Raw genomic sequence first — 19,731 nt, 5'->3', positions numbered from 1 at the left:
CATTTTAGTCCGGCAAGTTACTGAATCCAAATTCGCCATGCCCTAGGGGCCTGTGTGTCCCAAAGCACATGAGATTTGGATTTAATTAAGAAGGGATATGATGGGTTCTTAGGCAAACTTTCCAAAGCCTAAAAGAAGGTACGAGTTTGGGTTAAGAGATGGGCAAATATTTTTGAGGTAAGAGTGGGATGTTTACGTAATCCAAACATGATCCCATTGAGCATTCTGGACTCCCACTGGTGCCAATGGGAGTTAAAAGTGACCAGTGCCTTGCAGCGTCAAGCCCTTGGGTAAATGGACACCATTTATTTTTGTTCTCTGCTCTAATCAGAGTTAGTTCCAGGAACAATCTGTAGGAGCTGGTATATAAATCCATGAGGAATGAAGACTGGCTGGATGCAATAATGCTACAAGGGAAATCATCTGAAGGCTAATCTGTCACAGCAGATATATAATATTAATCAACCATTCAAAGACACAAACACACACCAGTAAAATGTGCATATGTGATGCTTCAAAAGATGCTAGTGCGTCAATATTTGTTGCCGAAGAGTCTCTCTAACAGCAAACAGTGACAATGAGTAATATTCTCAAAGTGATTTATTAGCACCCCCATGAATTCATGAACAATTATATACAAGTTATTAACTTATTAAAATACTGTAGTGGGAACTCAGCTACATTGAGGCCTTTTATCTTAATGCTGAGCTCTGGACTAGGATAAGTTTAAGATGAGAACCATAATTAAGAAGTATTAATATGACCCTGTATGGGGGGCGCGAGAGGAGTGGATGGGAGGGGGAGAAAAAGACTTTCATGTGCACTAGAGATGGTTTTTCAATCTGAACATGCAACTGAAAGATTTTATGGCTGAGTCTTTGGGGAAATACATTTTAATTTGTATTTGACTATCTCTGACTGCAGCATCCAGTTCCAATCTCCATCAATGTAACCGAGCAGTAGCTTGACTTAAGGCGGTAAAGTTATTCTGGATTTGCAACACACTAGCATGATTTAGATCAGAACCTGGCTCCTTATACTAATCTTATTACAAGTATAACGTATGGTCAAACTTGAACACTTTACCAAGGCCACATTTCCCACTCCCATGAAAAAAGACCATTGGATTGGAGGTCAGCAACTCTGCAGAGATTTCCCTCCACACACAGAGTTTAACCAAATTGTTCCAGGCTGGGGACAGAGATTGTCCTCTGCACCCACCATGGAATTGGCCAGAGGTTTGATCCATCAAACTGGCAGATCTCTGGGATCTGATGGAAGCCCAAACCAGTTGTGCAGGGCTCCTCCTCTCTTCTTGCTCCCTGGTAGCACAGGTCTGATGGAACAATGGTTGTAGTGTCCCAAAAATTCCCCTTACAGAGGAGGAGAATCTGGCCTTCAGTTTCTATTCATGCAAAACTTCCAGAAGAGTACAAGGGCTGCAACTGAAACAAGTTCCTGCACAGGGTACACAAGAAGAGAGAGGATCTGTGGACTCTGTGCAGGAGCTGGCCACCACTTACCTCTTCGTATTTCCATTCTTTTCTCCTTAAGAAGGAGTTAAAACACTTTCCTTGGCTCACTAGAGCATACACTGTTTTATCTTGCCCGTGAAATACTTCCTCTTTATTTGAGACCAGACTGAAGTGGGAAAATAGAAACACACGCTACCAAATTGAAGGCCAGATTTTGTTCTCACTTAGAATCCAATTTCGCAAAGGACTTAAGTGCATGCTTAAGTCCACCCCTATTCAGCAAAGTACTTAAATGTGCACTTAAATTTAAGCATGTGTTCATGTGCATTGCTGAATCAGGACCTTACATTGCAATGATTCCACACTCACCCTATTGACTTCACTGGCGTTAAGATGATCTAGAGTGATATAAGTGAGATCAGAATATGCCCTCTGCCCTCATTAGATTATGATTCATTATAATTTTACAGATCAATAAAAAGTCTTATTTATTTCAGCAATCATATTTAACATGAAGAGCTAATCAGTGACAGTCTCCATAATTATCATGCTTTCACAGTTGAGTGCTACTGCTTTTCTCCCCCACACCACCCTCCTCAGCTTGTGAAATCAGTGAGTTCCAAATCAGTGCAATTATGCCAACTTGGTTCAAAAAACTCCATTTACTATCATTTTTGTGAGACTTTATTCTTAGAGATTTTGAATATTTCTACTGAAAGGCCTATATTTCATAAACAAGAAAAAGGTCTCATTTACTGCAGGATGGAACCAAAATGAAGAAAATGCAATACTTGCTTAATTTCATGCCTAACCAACAGGTCCCTTTAAACTAACTAATATATGTTTCTTGCATGAAAAGGTTAGTCAGTAACCAGGAGAAAGGGGACAGCTTTTTCATGTCAACACTCAATAAAAGGCGGCTGTATGGTAAGTTATATTGAAGAATAATGGATCAGTCCACATGGGATTTCTATTCCTTTGTACTCACATGTTCTTTGGGGGCTGTGATTAAGTATAAACAACTCTTCAGAATCAGCAGATAGTTTTTCAAGCTGAAGCAAAATAGAGCGATCGGACATTATGCAAAGCCCATGAAAATATGTTGCAAGCAAGCAATTAAACCGCAAAATGCAAGCTGCATCATGACAACAATGAAGTGCCTAATAATGACTCTCTACGAGAAACTGAATTTACTGTCAGTTTGATTCCACCCCTTGAGATGCAATATATTTCTATGAAGATTCAGTCAACATTTATTCAAACATTAATGTTCCTAAATTTAATATTTTAAGAATGGTTAACTTTTAATTGTGCAGTCCTATTTATAATGCATCAGTGCATCCTTTGTGTATATTTTGGAGTATTCTGTTGTATAAACTGTGATCGCTAGACATACATTAATTAATTGACAGAAAGATGTTAACATTATTCAGGCTGCTGTCCATTGTTATGGAAATCTGTTTCATCATTACCACATTAACATAATCTACATTGTATTAAGCTCCAAATGTTCTTCTCTCAGTCCTGGTCTATACACACACACGGGGGGGGGGGGGGCGTCGACATAAGATACGCAACTTCAGCTACACAAATAGCATAGCTGAAGTCGGTGTATCTTAGGTCGATTTACCTGGCCATGAGGATGGTGGCAAGTCAACCCCCATCAACTCCGCTTCCGCCTCTTGCGAGCTGGAGTTCCGGAGTCAACGGGGAATGCATTCAGGGATTGATTTATTGCGTCTAGACAAGACTCGATAAATCGATCCCCGATAGATCGATACTACCTGCTGGATCGGCAGGTAGTGAAAGACCTGCCCTTAGTAGACTGTACTTCAAGGTCCTGATTCTCCTCCCTCTTACAGTGGTGCATATCAGGAGCCAATGAAGTTACCCCAGGGTAAAGCAAGCAGAGAAGTGAGAGAGAGAGGACTGTCAGAGTTTCCAGGCAGCTGCACCTGTATTTGCCTTTGTGGTTCAAGGGCACCAAATTTAGGCTTCTGGCTCTCAGCTATCACCACTCTTGGGTGGAGATCCACATCTCTCTCCCTCCTGACCATGGGTTTTAAGGCTGCACAGCTCCCTCTCTTACTCTGTGATATCCAGTTTGTCCAGATCATTTTGAAATTTAATGCCATCCTCCAAAGCACTTGCAACCCCTCCCAGCCTGGTATCGTCCGCAAACTTTATAAGTGTACTCTCGATGCCATTATCTAAATCATTGATGAAGATATTGAACAGAACCTGACCCAGAACCGATCCCTGCAGGACCCCACTCGTTATGCCCTTCCAGCATGACTGTGAACCACTGGTAACTACTCTCTGGGAACGATTTTCCAACCAGTTATGCACCCACCTTATAGTAGGCTCCATCTAGGTCGCATTTCCCTAGTTTGTTTATGATAAGGTCATGCGAGACAGTATCAAAAGCCTTACTAAAGTCAAGATATACCATATCTACCACTTCCCCCCTATCTACAAGGCTTGTTACCCTGTCAACAAAAGCTATCAGGCTGGTTTGACACGATTTGTTCTTGACAAATCCATGCCAACTGTTATTTATCACCTTATTATCTTCTAGGTGTTTGCAAATTGATTGCTTAATTATTTGCTCCATTATCTTTCTGGGTACAGAAGTTAAGCTGACTGGTCTGTAATTCCCAGGGTTTTCCTTATTTCCCTTTTTATAGATGGGCACTATATTTGAGGACTTCCTCTTTGATTTGTCACCATGCACATCTATAGTGGTATAGAAATAAATAATAATAATATTGTGTGCTTCTATTTTCACCAACAGTGTTCCCTTTGCAGTCCCTCCGCTCCAGACTACTTCTGTCAAAATGCCTAGACTATGCTTTCTGACCCAAGAACTCACCCTGTGATGCCTTTCCAGGGCTCCTGTCATAGAAGGTCTGCAGATCATCATCTCTGCACTGGGTGGAATTAGAATTAGGGTCGAGATCTTCTCCCCCTTGCTCTCCCTCAGCTCAGGGTTTTTCAGGTGTGAGCTTGTATTTCCAGGCCTTCTAGAAAGTAGCCTTGCTTTACAGTAACTGTATTGCAGAACACTTCAGTTTATCACAGTCTACATGTGCAAATAGGAGTAAACTACATAGTTTACAATAAATCACACAAGGTCAGACTGTGCCCAGCTCCTTTGCAAAGGAGTTTGTGAGCAAGAGGCTTCCCAATTTATTACTCCAAATAGGGACAGAGCACAAATAAAGTCTTTTTTTGGTTATATGAGTGTAAGGACTGCACAAGACCAGTGTCAGCTACCCAAACTGAGATGGGGAGGAGACAGAGCCTGTGCCCCATCACTTTCTACACTGGCCACATGCTGTACTTTCTTGAGGAGTGAAGCAGTGGCTGTGCTCACGGAACTTCAAGAGCCAATGCACGCACTTCTTTGAGTTGCACTGGACCTGATTCTTCATTGCTTGCACCTTGTTTTGTCAGTTACACCCACTCTGGGGAGAAAAGGAATAGGAGACTGGTACCTGGACAGAGCAGGGAGCAAACTGGAGAGGAAGAGCTGAGGCTGGAGGGGAAGAGGGAGAATCTATGGAGAATCTCCAAGGGTAGGGATCTGACTTTCTGCTGCCTTGCACCTTTGGGAGTCATTTGCACCTGTGCAAAATGGGCGTGAAATGCTCCCACCAGTGTGAGCAGAGCATTCTGATTTGGTGGTGTTTCATATACATTGTGCACAGGTGTAAATGGCAGTGAATATAAAACATTCCCAAACTAAAATTCTCCACTCAAAACAGCAGTAACATTTTACATTACAGCTGGATAAAAATATACCAGTTCTTTTCACGGGAAATTAAAAAATTTGTTTCCCCATTTCCTCTGAAATTTCCTGCAGAAGTGTTTTGGTTTCTTAATAAAAAATAAATAAATCTAAACCTGATAAATATTTGGTTTCCAAAAAACATTTTTATTATAATTTTCCATCTTTTGTTTAAAATATTTGGTTTAAAAAAAACTCCAAAAGATTTTACCAAAAATTTCAGTTTTTCATGAAAAACAAACAAAAAAATTATCAAAAATGAAAATTCTATGACAGTTTTTGATGGAAAGCCGTTTACCTCCGCTTCTCAATGAAAAAACGTTCATCAGCTTTATTTTACCTCCACTTTGCCCTCTCCTTCTCCAGTCTCATCTCTTATTCTCCAGCTTGTTCCCTAGTGTCCCACCCTTGTCTCTCCAGAGTGGATGTAATTAAATTGACAAGATGCAAAGTAGTGGAGAATTAGATCCAGTGATTTTGTAATTGCCAGAATAGAAAGTAAGCAAGAGGAGGAGAGACACAGAGGAAGAGAAAAATTACAAGGCTTAGAATGAGCTCAGTGGAGGATGCAATTGTAGAAATGAAATGAGCAAGCAGCAAAATCAGGGAGATTAGGGACTGGTGGCAAGGCTGACAGGCTGCAGTAGTTGGGGTCTAGGCACCAGCTCTAGGCACCAGCAAACCAAGCACGTGCTTGGGGTGGCACTTTTCAAGGGGCAGCACTCTGGGCCTTTTTTTTTTTTTTTTGGCGCTTGGGACAGCAAAAAACCTAGCGCCGGACCTGGGGTGTATTACAATACAGGGCTGGAAGTGTTTGTGTTCCTCTCTGGAAGACAAGTAGACATCTGAGGATCCCAAGACTTACCCAGAAAAGAGATTTGGAGCAGGGTTGGAACAAGAATGAAGCTTCATCCATTACCCAGCCTTCTTTTCTTAGTAAAGTCCTGTTACTTTTTCAACATCCCTGTGCTCAGCTCCCAGTCCCAGTGCCAGAAAGGGAAACACAAAGCTGCTCTATTAAAGAAAAAAGATGAAAAGCAGCTCCCAGGGCCAATTCAATATCTCTTATTTCTCCATAAATGTTGAGCTTTGTGCCTTAAAAATGAACCCATGGACTTGGCATTTTGCCTCTTGTGGTGTCATAAATCTCTTTTGAGAATCAGCATCAAGGTAAAGATGCAAATAAGGGAGGTTTTCTGACATAAGAATCAGGATAGGCCTGTTACTAGCCCAGTTTTTATTCATAGAGCCCTGTCTTTTAAAAAAATCTGTATTTTGGCCCCAATTAATTGCTTGAGTCTCCTTAAAAAGAAACGTTCAATGAGTGTGCAAAGGTTTGAGTTGCTAAAGCCACCGCTGGCATATACTCAGGACATTGACTTGGAATAGGCTTTCACCTGTATAAAAAGTATAGAGTAAAAACAAATCCTTTATTTACGTAGCATGGAAGTGCACAGAATCTTCAGTTAAATTGTAAGCTCCTCAGGGCAGGGCCCATCTGCTAATCCATTTGAGCCAGGCCTGATCCTGATTTTCCTCTCTATCTAGCCTCTCACTGACCCCTCCCCCGTACTGCTTACCTGGTTCTATTTTCTGAATCTAGGGTTGAAAAGCTTGTTGATTTTACCACCTTCAGGCAAGCTCTTCTTACACAGTATCACAAATCCCTGTTTCTTCTAGGTACTCAAGGCTAGATCCACAAAGAGAACTTAGGCTTGGTATTGGCATGACCAATTTTAGGCACCCTGATGCCCATTGAAATCTTCAGCTCTAAATTAGGTGTGTAGGCTCCTTCTACAATGATGGGAACTGGAGAGTTAGCACCTAAGAACGGGAGTCACAAAAGCCAGCACATTGAGCAGGAAGCCATCTAAGCTACCCAGTAGGAAATGCCAAGAAGTGGGGGGGGGGGGGGAGGGAGGCTTAAGTTTCACCTGTCAAAGGGAGTTAGGTCGGGAGTTACCTACCTGGGGACTCCACTTGAGATTCACAGCCAAGAACCCTCTCCTGGAGTTAGACGCCTAAGCCTTTCTCATTGAAAATGAGATGATGGTACACCCCCCTCTTATTCAATATCCCACAGGTTAGAGCCCCGATCTCAGATGTGGGAGATCCCACATTCTAATCCTTACTCTGCCTGAAGTGGGGCAGTGACTTGAACACTGGTCTTGCACCTCCTACAGAAGTGCCCTAACCACTTGTTTAGCCTGAGGAGGAGCACCCAAGCTGTCCTGCGGAAGTTGTTCCACTTTAGGCGTTGAGCCAGTGAAAACATCCGAATGCCTATGGCCTAGTTGTTACACACTCATCTGGAAGACCCAGGTTCCAATCTCTGCTCTACATCAGGCCTCAGGATATGAGTGGCCACACCCAGAATCAAAGGCCACTTTTAACCATTTGGCCCCAAGTAACTTGTCCAAGGTCACATCTGTCAGTGATAAAGTCACAAACAGAACCCAGGTACTTTGACTTCCATTCCCTTTCTTTTTACCTTTAGACCACACTGCTTTTACACAGGCACACAGCCTGTGTTTTTGTACCTTGACTTTTATATATGATACTGAAACTTTTTCAAGTGGTGCTCCAAGGGGCTTGTGCGCAGTTGGCTGTCATGCTATACAGTAGTTGCCTTATATTAAAGAGACCTGTTAGCAGTTCAGAGTTTACACTGATGTTTTAAAGAATACTGGCCCAACTTAGCTGCAATTAAATAATACCCTTTCAAGCTAGATATTTTAAGATGGCTGCATATTTGAAACTACCGTTTCAACTGAAACTGTTTCCATATGTCTGAAATTAGGTGCTACGATTAGTGGGAGTCAGCAGTGCATAATTCAAAACAGCACACAAAACTCTGGTATTGCTTTAGGTGAGATACACATTGCTATTGGCAGTTAGAAGTAATTGCTGGAATGTAGCACGCTGTAATAAATTAAATGTGATATATGCTAAGCATGCATGCTTGCCATCTGGTTGCCAGAGAGTTGCTGTTATTACTTTGCACGTAAATACAAGTGGTGTTTAAATGCAGGGAACTGAAGTGTGCCACATGCATAAACTCCCAAATGATTTAGGGCTCCAGTCCCCTCGACTCAACATTTGTTTTAAAATATGAAATAATAAGACAATTTGGAATTGGAGGTCTCCTTTCTTTGCAATTATCACAAACTACAATAAAATGAAGCCAACATATTCGACACTGCAACAATAAGGCCATTCTGTGAATGGATTGCTTTGTAGCATGCTACCTGAAATACATGGAATAATACTGAATTCCTTCCCTTACCTAAGGTATTTGCTGATTTCTACATGTAGGGTTCTCAATCCTTAGAGCCCTGCAAATTTGCGGGTATCCACTTTATATCTTTAGATGTCCGTGGACCATATTTGAGGATGGATGTGGATCCAAATTTTATATTCAGAGCCCAGCAAACCTGCAGATATCCATGGACCATGTTTGCGGATCGCAGATCGGACACAGAAACAAATTTTGTGTCCACACAGGGGGCTATCAATCCCCTAGCTGCTGCACATGCAGAAATTCCACTGACATGCATGTAAACTGACTCGGCCTGTATTTGCACACCTCTATGTGGACACACTTTACTGGGATGACTTCAGTGGGAACTCTATACACACATAGTGGCTACAGAATCAACCTCGGATGAGCCAAATCCTGCCCTGGTTTACACTCTTTGCAAACCCACTGAAGTCAGTGCTGAATTTCTTCTCTCTGAGCATCATTTGTAGAAAGGCTCACAAGGAATCGTGTGAATGAGAAAACATAAATCACACTCTTCTGTGGTCAAACTAGAGAGGGAGTGGTCACCAATCCTGGTGTGGCTATCGTCATAGGGCTCAACATTACGTGGTAATGTGGCATTACATAACCATATGGAGATGGCACACAACTGGTGGAGATGCTGAGAGCCTCAGAAACTCCTCAGCCTGGCACCTCCTGCTACTTCTACTGCAGATTCCCTTGTTTAGTGAGTCCCAACCCCAGCATGAGAGGAAGCTCTCTCTCTGGTTTTACCAAAGGAGGGGAAGCAGGAAGCAGTTTTCCCTTGTGGTCCCCTTATTTTAACCCTTAATTGGATTAATAAAGTAACTGCTAAGGACACGGGCCTCTTCAGTGAGCCTAGAGGCTTTCATTCCTTCAATGAAAAGAATGCACTTAAAAGTTTCTCTCCAGACCAGAACAGCTGCTGCCCTCCCTTGACTTTTTACATAGGAAGATGCATTTTAGTGAATAGACTTATGTATTCCTTTGGACAGGTACTTCTTATTCCTTTCTTAACCAAACCGGGGCCCAATCCTGGAGAAAGCTGACTCTGAATAACTCCAGTGTTGGCTGATATTGTTTGACTCTTCACATGTATTGTTAATTTTTAACAGTGACAATCCTTATGACCGTTTAGCAAGGCAATTGCTTTCAGACTGTGGCTTGGATCCTCAGTTGGGGTAAACAGGCATAAGGAACACTGATATATGCCAGCTGAGGTTCTGGCCCTTTAAATTCAAATACTATCAAAGCCCTGCTATGGAGCTAACATATTCTTCTGTGAAGAAAACAAACAAAAAGTAAAAAAACTGTACAAAGAATCCTCCCTTTGAATGCAAAATTTGAGGGAAACTAAATCACAACTTAATTTATTCATATCTGATCCTTTCATTTAAAGGTCAGATTTTACACTGGGATATCTATATGTGATTTTCACTGAATTCAGTGAGAACCACATATGGCTATCTCAGAGCAAAATTCTCACTGAATTCAGTGTGAATTCCATGAACATATCCAAGAATAGAAATTTGGCCCTAAATGTCTATGAACTGAATCATGAAACTGCTGGGATGAGGGTGGGAAACTGTGAGGATTCTGTATGTCAACAGATGATTTACTGAGGCTCAGTCTACACCACAAAGCTTTGCCAGCACAGGTAAATTGGCTAGAAGTGGCGGGGGGATCATACCGCTAACTCACATAGCTATGTTGGCAAAAACCCCAGTGTAGCTGCAACTATGCCGACATGAATGCTTCTATTGGCATAACTAGTGTCATCAGGGAAGTGGTGTTATTATGCCAGCAGAGAAACTCCTTCTATTGTATACGCTGTGTCTACACTAGAGAGCTCTACTGACATAGCTTTACCAACAAAGCTTTTGTAGTGTAGACAAGCCTTATTTACTTGGAGATGTACAGTATACTGATCTCCCGCATGATGGCATGGGGAGCCTTACTTCAAAGAAAATAATCAACACTGTCTTACAGAATAAAACTGATCTTTCTTTTTGTTAATAGCTCACTCCATTCTCTATTTTATTCAAAAGGAAAATCAAAAGTTTGATTTAACAAACAAAACACATCTGAAAAGCACTGTAAACTGATCATATAACTCTTGAAAGACCACTAGAGGGAGCAGATTTTACCAACAGTCCACCGAGGATATCTCACCACTAATGAAAGTGTAAACCCAGAGATAGCAACACAACAGATCTTAATTTCTGTATTAGGGTTTCATTAGAGGGAATCTCTCAGAAAACTAGTTGAATTATCAGTGTAAGCAACAAAGCGAAACAGTGCATTGGGCATATGTTCTTTATTTTCTGTTATTTGTAATATATAAAAATAACCTCTTTTCAATACTGTCTTTTTTCTTTTAGCAAATGTGATTTTTCCCTTCTACTTTTCTTTTGTTTACCTCTTTTTTTCATATTAGCGTCCATGCACATAGCATATATGAGGGAGTGGGGTTTCTTAATTAACTAGTATGTCCTTCTTCCACAGAATTACAGGAAAATTATAGGGTCAACGTTAGCAGTGGCTCTTTTTGGTTTATTTTACTTTAATTTGTTGGTGACAGTGGTAGTTATCTAACAGGGACATGGACACCATCAGTTGAAAAATAACCCCATTTCTGTCAAATTTTGACCTATTATTACAAGTAACATTTAAAATTACTAGAACTGAAAGAGAATGGAAAAAAATATTTTTCTCTGTTTTCTCCTTCCATTCCATTTGTTTACTTTCTGAAATTAACAATATCGTTGTGTGTTTGCCAGTTTCAACATTTTTCCAGTATAGTCAATTCACCTGTTGCTTGTGTGAGTCTTTCACAAAGCAACAGTGGAGAGAGAAACATTTTTAAAAGTAGGAAAATGTGATTGTAAAACCTCAGAGATTGGCAGAGGGGATCAGGGACAGGTGTAATACTTGCAACTACTTTTAACTCATTTCTTGAAATTAACTAGATTTCAAGTTGACAGTGGCATTTTAAGATGAGAAATATAAATTCTGGAGTAAAGGTTATAAGGATTATAAGGAGCCTGAATTCAGGGCCAACATTACTTGACAGTATCCCTTTAACATGCCAGTGAACTTACCTCTCCCCCAGTGCAAGGAAATGGGCTTGAATATCTTGAAGTGCAAATTGCTCCTTTTTTTGTCACATCGTCCTCTAGACCAAAAGTTGCTGAACAGTTAGTGGCAAAATACTTGTAAGGCTTCCATGTTTTCCCAAAATCCTGGGATCGCTCCAGAACCATGGCTGCTGGCCTTGCTGACTTAAACACCATGATCATGTGAGTAAAGTAAAACTCAGCTTCCAAATCCAGCTGGATCCTCTCCTTGTGCACATCCTCAGCTGACTGCCACCATGTGCGAGGCAAACGGAAGGAAGAGTCGGCCATTGCAGAGGGTGGGTGAGCCAGATGGGTGTGAGCAGCATTACATTTGTCACACTTGGGCCGCTTGCATGTCAGGTCTGCATACTCACTGTATGAACAGTAAAACTCAGTGGAGTTGCGCCCACATGTGGTATCTGTCCACAATCTTCGTCCATGGGCTAGGTTTCCCATTCGAGGGTTGCACGTTTTTTCGCAATGGGACCCAACTCCGACAACACTGCTCAGTCCTAGGTGGAGGAAAGTACGTGTTAATCTAAAGCAATTTATCTTTAACGGCATTGCTCTCAGACAACTGCATTCAGTTTACCATGTGAAACAGCTCCCTGTGTAACACTAACACAAGTGGAGCTAAATCCTGCACTGGCCAACACAGAGAACAAGGAGAGAAGCCCAGAGTCAGGAGCTGAAGGGAGCTGCTGTAGACTAGGGGTGCCCTCAGGATTACACCTGTTTCAGTGGCCCCTGCAAGCCAGAGAAAACCTGGAGCACAGGCCATCCCCAGCCATACTTCCTCCTGGTCCCAATATGTCCCCGGCTATTCCACTAGAGCCCCTTTGCCTCAGCCTAGCTCGCTCTCCCTTTGCAGTGGATGCTACGTTAAGCCCAGGCGCAGTAGATGCCCCCTAAGGCTTAGTGTGGTAGATAAGGAACGCTCAAGGGTTCCCTGGAAACCACATGCAGGAAAAAGTCCTATTGGGTAGTTTCTAGGGAACCTTGAGAGCTTTTTAGTTACCACAATAAGCATTATGGAGCACTCCCTGGTATCGCAGCCACCTCAGTGGGCAAAGGGAATATTCCCTTCTCTTGCTGCCCTGTGTTAGGGGAAACCAAGCTGCTTCATGAGCTATCCCAGAAAACCCTGAGGATTTAAAGTGGGGCAGTGACCCTGTCTGAATACCCACAAAGATATATTCGTATCTCAGTGTATGGCCATACAACTCCTCTCTTCAAGACTGCAGAAAGAGACCCATCCCATCACAGGACAGGGAGGAAGCCATGAAGAAAGCACTAAGTAGCATGTAGGTTAGCGTGACCAGACAGCAAATGTGAAAAATCGGGACAAGGGCTGGGAGTAATAGGCACCTATATAAGACAAAGCCCCAAATATCCGGACTGTCCCTATAAAATCAGGACATCTGGTCACCCTAGTGGAGGTTGGGTGGTGCTAGGGCTTACTGGGCAGATGAGGTAGCTGAGTTTTCGGTAGGAGACAGGGAGATGAGTTGTGGAGGGATATTCAAGCAAGGTGCTTCAGTATTCCTACTGAGCCTGGAGGTTGTTTGCACAGTAGGAACACTGAAGCATCCCCTCCCTAGGTGCTGAAGAGGTCAGGATTTAGTCAGTACACTGGTTCATATTTTGGAAGTTTGTCACTAATGGTGTGTAAAGAAAAAATTCCACTGTTGAAATGGTGCTGGCAAGTTGCCCTGCAATTTAGTCTATGTGGTTTTTGTTCAGGTTTGTCTAGAAGTCTTGTTGATTTAAAACTCATGCAATTACAGTGTCTACACAGAAAATAAAATCACCACAGGGGTTCAGTATGAAACCTTTAGCAAAGTTACAGTCATGGTTTAGTAATTTTTATTAAAAACTTTCCACCTATTAATGAAGCTGGCAGTCAGTCAGGAACTAGATTGTATTTTATGACCCATAGCCATTTAACTTAAAAAAAATAAACAAAACAGCTCTGATGACTTGAAAATGGGCATGCCAAAACATCTGAGGTGCATAATGTGTTCTTTATCACTAGGCCAAACATACACAATAAGCTTTATGCACTAATGATTATGATTTCTTCTTGATCTTTTTGCTAAGTTCAAGTGTCATTTTGGTTTAATAGCCAATACATCCCTTTATCTGGGGGCTATTATTGTTATTCAGCTTTGGCACATAGTAGTTGCACTGGAGTTCTATCCTGCATTAGCAGCCGAGTAGACTTAACGATCTGATAGATTCCTCCCCCCCCCCCCCCCCCATTTCTAATACCAAGGATCTATGCAGGTTTTTTATACAGATTACTCAGAAAAGCTGTGGAACATTGTTTATAAAGCACTTACAAATGGGCAGACTGCATTGGCTAAAAATATCTTGGAAAGATTTTAATGATCAAAATACTCTGTGAAATAATGAATCCCCTACAGGGATAAGAAATTAAGTGCATTAAAAAGGACAGCTGCAGGCAATAACTAAAATAAGACAGTCTCATCTCAAATTTACAAAATACACTTATACCTATAACAGTGAATAAACACAACTGTAAAATTCACAGAACAACACTTATCCCTTATAGAGATCCTTTTCAAAGCACTGTCCCAACATAAACTAATCTACACAGCTCTCCTGAGAGGTAGGGAAGTATTTTACCATTGCGTTATCAGTTAGGTCTACCATGGGATGACTTAATTTATGTGTTGGCTGCTTTCTTGGATTCTTTAGCTACATTATTGTAGTGAAGTTACCTGTTAAACAAACAGGTGAATATTTACTGTAGTACCCTCCACCATTACATTTCAAATTACTACCTCTAATAGAAAGCACTTTTGTGACTAAATAAATATGTCAGTTCTTAGTCAGGACTTCAATATGATTTTTAATTAATATCCATATTGATCAAGTACTATCTTTGTGCTCAGTATTGTATAGTATATAGAGGAAAACATGGACTAAAATCGTTGTCCTTCTAAAGTCAATGGGAATTTCAATGGAGCCAGGATTTCACCTAGAAGTTCTGCCCCAAGGAGCTTACAGTAACTGTTCAGAGGCAAATGCATTATACTTAAATTGACAAACGGATTAATGTAAATACAACACTTTCTGTAGTCCTTTGGTAGGCCTGTCTCTCCTGCAGAGGTCTGAGCTTGTCCATGACATGCTGAGCACACAACTCCCATTAAAGTCCATGGGATTTGAGGAAACTCAGAAGTGGTTAGCACCTGCTAGTATCAAAGCCTAACTTCTATGCTCCCAGGGGCTTTGAATCAGGCCCATAGTTTTCATTCCTCATTTGGGAGTGGATCCTGCTCCCACTGGAGTCAATGGGAACAGGTTCAGGCTGTTGGAATTCACAAGCCATTGCCTCTTACACTGGGGGAAAAAACAAAGCCTTTGAATAATAGGTTTTTTTCAAATGAAAAAAAATTAGAATGATCAATGCAGAGTGTTGCAATTTGTGAGATGTGACAGTTTTCTGGCTTAGTGCTGTTTACCACAAGAATGCAGCAAAATTGACAGACTGGAGCATAAAGATTTTCACATTGTCAGCCACAAACTCACGTCAGCTCTTCGATTACCAGAAAGAGGTGCCTCTCCATACCCCTTAATGGTTATGCTTAACCCTATGCTATTTCATACCCTATATACTGTACATACCACTGAACAGCAATCTTTAGTAATGGACAAGAGCACACAAGGTACACCATGACTCACCTGTAAAATATCCAGGCCTATCATATGCTTCCTGTTTAAGCGTTTTTTCAGTTGACACACTTGCCTTGTAACATTTCACTTACACCCTTGCAATTGATTATATGATTTTTCTATAACAAGCTAATAATAAGGTTTGTTCAAAAAGAAAAATCAGCCCTCAGCTTGAAAACGCTCCAAGAAAACATTATATAAACAGTTTATATTAATATTAAATATTAATATTTGAACACAATATTAAAGCCTAATTGTGAAGTGTTTTGAGGTCCTTACAAGTGCAAAGTAGTTATTATACTAAATACATTTGGCAGGGGTGGGAAAGGGGTTTAAAGCTTTGGTTTATCTGTGTGCTAGTTTTGCCATCAGTACTGCAAAGATCATTACAAGCATGACTAAAAACTTTATTTACTACATTGTGAATTCTGCTCTCCTCATTCCCTTCCAATACTGAAGTAATGGTTTCCACACCACAAGGATAGTAACTGACACCGAGATTGTTAGAGCTACATTATCTTGTAGATCTTAGCTGGTAAGACTCAGAACAACCAGTAAGGAACAATCTCAGTGGTGCGATGTTGATACCAAGGAGCTTCAAAATAAATAAGCCAGCCCAAGGGAGTGAATGAAAGCTATCTTATCTTTATTTCAGGTAAAGGTGCTGTGAGCAACATGAGCGTAGGCACTGTGGGGTGTCAGCTCTAAGGGTCAGTAAAGTCCAGGCACGTTTATCTTATTTGAGATCTTTAGATTGCTTTTCTTGTGCATAAACTTGAAATAGCAGTTACTTCAGAAAGAATGCACGCGTCTGACTTTTCCCTCTGAGTCAGATGTGATAAAGGGATAGCACACAGAAATTACAGCTGGAAAACACTTATCAGGACACCCACTCCATCACCTACCAGGGCAGCTACAGGGCACTGTTTGGTGCTTTGCCCAGTCTAATTTTGGCTGTCTCACATGGGGGAGCTTCCTATACTTTCAGTGTCAGGAAGCTTCTCTTGGTGTTCTGTTTAAATATTCCTTTTTTTTCCACTTTCATTCTTATTACCTCCTAGTTATATCCCTCTCCAAACTATTCCAGACAGTCACTATGTCCCCTTTAAGACGTTGCTTAGCCAGTCTGTACCTATTTAGCCCTTGAAAACTCCCCTTACAGCTGAGACTGAGGAGATGGACACAAGACGGCTGGTGTGCATCTGCAGTGTTGGATGCAAAGCAGTGTGACAAGCTGCCTCATGTGGAATTTAATTTGCATTCCTGAAAATAAATTCTGGCAAAACGAGAACGGACTTGGGAAATACATCCAATAGTATGTCCAGGAACTAGCGGGAAAGGAAGGTGAAAAAGGGGGAGAAAGGTGACTTGAACGTAGGACATTCTACTGTTTGAGGACCCCTTTCTGAGGAATCAATAAAAACCCAAACAAAAGAACCTGAGGTGTGAATGGACACTTCTCAGCAACACTGACTGTTCTTGACCATGGAAGAAGCACTTTTCCCCTTTACAGGTCATTCCAGCTGTAGCTAAAATAATCCAAGCTGGTTATTCTCTTTCCTGCTCAGGAAGCTCCTGTTCCCTGTAGCCCTACGCAGAAGCAGGGCTGAGTTTAAAAAGGCTGCTTAATGGCATAACCAGTACGTTACATTGTCATCTTTCCTTCTTGAACTCACTGCACCTTCCTGATGTCTTCCCTGGCTTTCCCAGTCCACTTGACTTTTCACACTCTCTTATGAGCTTGTTAAAGAGACGGTCACATTTTTAAAAAGCGAATGTTACATCTTTTACTTGAGAGGCTACGAAGGATCACTAGGATCCGAAACCTGCTCGGGAAAAGTCCAAGGGTGTCTGTTGATATACACGGTGGTGTACACATTGCAAGTAAAACTCTTCTTTGTTCGCTCTGAAAATGATAATCGGGCTACAAAGATAAACTTTGATCGTTAAGGGTAAATACTGCCCTTAACCATCGGTTTACATATATTTACTGCTGGAGAAGGAGGAAGATGGGGAATATGAAGCGATTTCATAGTCTGAAACTGTGCTCCCCAGCAGCTTCGGGCTTTATTCCTTCCTAGAGGCTAAGCAATGGGGAGAAGGTTTAGAAGGAATGAAAATACATCAAGACCCACCTGCAGCTACAGCAGAGCAGCCCAGAAGTACAATGAGCCAGACCCAGCTCTCCATGGCCAAACTCCTGGTCAAAGTGCATGAATCAAGGAGGAGGACCAGGAGCCTGGAATCTCTTCTGCACATGAAGACGGGTCTCCAGAGCAAATCCTTCCCGGCAGGTCATTCATTCGCCACTCACTGGCGTGCTAAGGGCAGGAGGGAGGCTCCAGCCCCCGAGTCTCCCCCGGGGAGTGACATCGTGGGACAGCTGATGGCTCCTCCAGCCCCCGGGGAGCCGCGTGCCTCGCTGAGAACATTTCACTTCCCCGCGGGGACCCGCCGGGCTCCTGCTGCTCCCGTGCAGGGCATGGCAAGCTGAACTCTCCGGACCTTTCACTTCCCGGCTGCCGCCGCCGCCGCCGCCGCCTGCGGCTGCTTCCTCCCAAGGGGCACTTGCAGGAGGTGCATTTTATTGCATTGATCCCGATCTCTGTGCCTGTGGCTCCCGGGCCCCCTCCCTCGCTGGCTCTCCCCTCCGTTGACAGCCCCTGGCTCTGCAGGCTGTAGCCTCGCCGTACTGCACAGGGAGCACGGAGCCAGCCAGCGCGAAGGGACTGGCTGCCGCTCCAGGGGGCTGGGGGCTGACACCGCCCCCAGCCACATCTCCTCCAGCGGCGCCCGCCGCGCACCCCGCCTCCCTGTGCCCCCAGGAGCAGCCTGCCTCAGGCCGGGGGCGAGCGGCTAGCTCCGACTGCCAGCTCTTGGCGGGAGCGTTCCGGGGAGCCCCGGGCTCGCCCGCCTCAGACCCGAGCGTGCCCAGGGGCCTCCCCAGTCAGATGGACAGGCCAGCAACCTGGGGGGCGGAGAGGGGGCGCCCGGCCAGCCTCAGCCTCCAGCCTCCCCTCTGTCCCGCTCCGCCCCGCCCAGCTAGTCCTGTTCTCCCCCCTCCAGCCCAGCTAGTCCTGTTCTTCCCCTTGCCCCAGCTAGCCCTTCTCCCCTTCCCCCTCCAGTTCAGCTAGCCCCCTGCTCCCCGCCCAGCCCAGCTAGCCCTCCTGCCCTTCGCCCTTCCAGACATCCCCTCTGCCACCCATTATCCTTCCTCCCTCTCAGCCAATAGCTCTCCCAACCATCTGTCTCCAGCTCAGTTATCCTTCCCACCCCCTTCCTTCCTTCAGCCATCGCTAGCTCCAGCCATTTTGCCCCAGCAATTTCCCTCTCCTATCCAGATCAGCCAGCCCCCTTCCCAGTCACCCCCTCTTGTTTCCCAGTCCCTATCCCTTGTCCCTCCCCCCAAAGCCCCAGCCCCACAGCTTAGCCATCCTTTAGTCCTACATCCCTTGTGTCAAATGGCCCATGAAGCAGAGACAACTCACTTCCAGGCACCCACCTGAACACCGCTGGGGCCTATTTGACATAAGGAGGGAGTAGGGCTGGATTGGAGACTGCACTGCCCTGAAAGCCATTTGCTTGCTTGTGCTTTAAACACACACACATTCGTGATAATCCCTGCACCACAGTGACAACATAAAACAGTGCTCATCATAACATACCTGTAAGTGATTCCCTTCATCCCACCCCAGCATTTCACCTCCCCTTCTGCTAAGTGTGAACTAGAAATCATTAGGACTTTCTGTCTCCTCAACAGCCATCAGTTGGATGATACACAGAAGTCTGGATCCAGTCCTCTCAGAGAGGTGACAGTCCCTCTGCAGCACTGTCAAGTGGTAAGCACACAAGAGATTAGCCGGGTGCATATGGGACAGTGAGTTCCTGTCTAGACACACACTTGCATACTGCACTTGTCTAGCTGAGGGTTAAAGAAAATGACATCAGCAATGGAAATGAGAAGCCTCCTCTTGTGTTATGTAAATCTGCACTGAAAATTAGATATTCAAACACTATCAGCCTAGTTGTGTTACCGAAATAGAGATAATTGAATACTCAGGGGCAAATGGTAAAGTTCTACAATCAGAATGGATGATAACAGGACTAGATTCCTCCCAGAGGGCATTTTGATAGCCCATACACATGAGGATTATAAAACCTATGATCAATGGAGCGATATTTATAAAGCAGTTTTTATCTGGGAAGGGGAATGCTGAAAGGTGATCTAAATATGACAGCAGTTGTTTTAAAATAAATTTATCCAAGTTCAAAGTGCAAAGAATAAAGGCTGAAAAATTTCATAAAGGTTGCAACATGCTCACTTTCCAGGTTAGATTCAGATAATTAAAAAAGGTGATTGTT

General features: G+C 43.1%; 1 protein-coding gene across 2 annotated transcripts in view; it reads right to left on the bottom strand.

Moving 5' to 3' along the window:
* The window catches only part of NTN4 (netrin 4), a 95,253-nt gene extending 76,939 nt beyond the window's left edge, over positions 1-18,314 (bottom strand). For both annotated transcript variants that reach the window (XM_048835528.2, XM_048835529.2), the window contains exons 1-2: positions 17,505-18,314; positions 11,650-12,179 (exon numbers count right to left, since the gene is read on the bottom strand). In XM_048835528.2, the coding sequence (XP_048691485.1) occupies positions 11,650-12,179; positions 17,505-17,628 (654 nt within the window). In that variant the 5' untranslated portion in view covers positions 17,629-18,314. The remainder of the gene's footprint in view (positions 1-11,649; positions 12,180-17,504) is intronic.
* Positions 18,315-19,731: the final 1,417 nt, after the last annotated feature.

Source organism: Caretta caretta, chromosome 1 (assembly GCF_965140235.1).
Source record: "Caretta caretta isolate rCarCar2 chromosome 1, rCarCar1.hap1, whole genome shotgun sequence".
Lineage (NCBI taxonomy): Eukaryota > Metazoa > Chordata > Testudines > Cheloniidae > Caretta > Caretta caretta.
Note: the sequence above shows the minus strand (reverse complement) of the source record. Positions and strands in the feature narration are given on the sequence as shown.